This window comes from Montipora capricornis, chromosome 11 (assembly GCF_036669925.1).
Source record: "Montipora capricornis isolate CH-2021 chromosome 11, ASM3666992v2, whole genome shotgun sequence".
NCBI classification, from domain to species: Eukaryota; Metazoa; Cnidaria; class Anthozoa; order Scleractinia; family Acroporidae; genus Montipora; species Montipora capricornis.
The window spans coordinates 6,297,064-6,299,563 of record NC_090893.1 but is presented as its reverse complement, the minus strand read 5'-3'; the positions used below and the strand labels follow the sequence as shown (position 1 = coordinate 6,299,563).

Genomic DNA, 2,500 nt, shown 5'->3' with positions numbered 1-2,500 from the left:
CGGGAAAATCCTAGAAACTTCACGCGTTGTTTTATCACCTCGGAAAGCTTTACACTCATCTCTTTACAAAATCCAGCTTCATACGAATGGCCCTTCAAGTTTGTATCGAATACATCCTCGATTATATCCTTAACTTTTGCCTCGGAAAATCGACATAGTGGCTCTGTGCGGTACGAATTTCGCGGCGGTTGACTTGAATGTGCGTAGCCGTACCGCGAGGAAACGCTAGGAGAGCGAGAAACCAGCGGGGATTTTCCACCAGGAATTTGCAATGTTGTGGAAAGAAGATCATCGCGTCGTTGGCTTCGGGGAAAATCCCAATGTATCACCGCGGTTTTGCCAGCATTATCTCTGTGTTTTCTGTCTGCAACCAAAAATTGTGCCCTCTTTTTCATCTTCACGGCTAGTTTTCTTGCTCGTATCATTCCAATCATGGAAGGACCTCCATTGAGAGACGAACGTTTCGAATAAGCCAAAACTTCTTCGTTCATTTTAATTTCTTCGGAAACACAAGAGGAATGAAATAAACAAGTGGTTAATTCGAAAATACGAGCGTTGAACCTCATATATTAAACAGAGCGTTTTTTGAAGTGTGAAAGGTTGTTATAGAGACAAACATTAAATTTACATGGAGACTTAATTATGGCAGGTAGCTGTAAAAGATGAGTCATTCAGACACAGTTTGCTAAATGTGCTAATTTATGCTAATGATTTAACAGGTGCATATTCTCCAATCATCAATTGAGTAAACGTACGGGGACAGTCCATTTTCAAGTTCTTTTTAGTCATCTTTTAGGGATTTATAACACAAAAGGTGGATTATATAAATAGTTGATATGCTCCATAGATTTAAAGATTATTTTCGAAGATCAAATTTTTTGAAAGGAAAATCTCCCGATAATTAAACGGAATTCAATAACATCAGGCAGACGTCCACACTTTTCCAACGATTCGTACTAGAAATTAAGGTTTAGTATTCTTTAAATTCGTGTCAAAACGTTTCAGTTTACAATCTATTTTAAGTTTGCTTTGTAATCGTACCATTCAATTTCTCGTAACTAACCTCGCTAAAGGGCATTACAGAAACACTTTATTTGGAAATGTCGATTTAAAGACAGCATTAGACTGATGTAGATCTAGACGATAACCCACATCAATGATAACAGAACAGAACGGAAAAGAAAAACAAATTTAAGAATCCCAAACTGTCCGGAGACAAACCAGTTGGCCATTTACAAGTGCAACCGAGAAGAATGGACTGCCAGGATGAAATCCAAATACTGGTCAGAACGGTTCTTCTCAAGTCTAGCACCCTAACCACAGGGCCACACTACCAAACCTGGTGTTAATAAGTTCATTCATGATTTGAACAGGTCTCCATGGTGGAGCTTTGCTCTGTGGATACCCTTCCTAGTGGCGAAGTTTAGAAATAAAATAAAATAAAAAGAGAAAATCAAACATCGTTGGGTTTAAAGTGTCTCAGGCAGGTTAAGAGATCCCACACGAAAAACAACCCAGCGGTGCAGAAATCATCTTACTAACCGGCCGAGATCGATTTTCCATTGTTCGTGCGCACTTCGCTTCAAGAGCTCTACTCCCCAGTTTACCAGTCCTAAAAAAGAAGCACCTAAATAACATACTTAAGATGAAAATTTAAGTATGATTCATAGGCTTTTAAGAAGTTACGGTCGCCTCTTTTTATTCTTTTACTTTTGTTACTTCGAATCATACTAAGAATGAAACATCTTTTGAACATTTTTTTATTGTTGAGAAATGAAATACATTTGTTGTTTTTGCGTAAGCTATTTATCCTACACAGCATTATTAAATAAGTATGGGGAATCACATGATTTTTATTGCAATTTGGAATAGAGCGAGTTTCAATTGAGTGTCGTAAAACCAAAACCAAAGTAATTACTTTGGCCAATCAAACGGAAGGAGAAAATCCAGTAAACCAATCAAAACTCGAAGTAATTACACGTAGCCGACACAAAGCGCGGGAAAATGTGCACGCTCGGGCTGCGATTGGTTTTGGTTTCACCTCTGATTGGTTGAAAAAATGGCGGGAAAACTTTGAACCAATCACTGAGTGAAGTAATGCAAAAGGTCATCACTTCTTTCCATCCCTCAAACTGACATTTCCTTTTTTATTCAACTTATACGACGTACAGTCTACTTTAGACTTCAAATCTACTTCAACGGAACAAAGATTTTAAACAAGCTGAGAAGATTCACAATAGGCGAGGCAAAGAGTTGAACCCCAATCGCTGGCTTCACCTTGCAGTTTCCGATATACACTAGACTAACGAGACAACCTCTCGGAAAATCGAATTTTTTAGAGTATTGAAGTAGTAGTACCCAGCAAAACATTTGAAAGTTAACCGTCTTCAACGGGATTTTTATACCTAAATACTGTAGATCAGCGCGGCATAGCTTAGAAACGCTATTTCTTGTTGAACTAAAGCTGTAATTCTGCCTGTTTTCATTCTTTTTAGAGCGG

General features: G+C 38.2%; 1 protein-coding gene across 1 annotated transcript in view; it reads right to left on the bottom strand.

Annotated features, from left to right (window-relative positions):
- Nucleotides 1-651, bottom strand: part of LOC138023642 (dynein light chain Tctex-type 5-like) — a 1,685-nt gene extending 1,034 nt beyond the window's left edge. The window contains exon 1 of the mRNA XM_068870685.1: nt 1-651. This exon is cut by the window's left edge and continues 1,034 nt beyond it. Within this exon, the coding sequence (XP_068726786.1) occupies nt 1-566 (566 nt within the window). The 5' untranslated portion in view covers nt 567-651.
- Between the last annotated feature and the right edge of the window lie 1,849 nt (nt 652-2,500).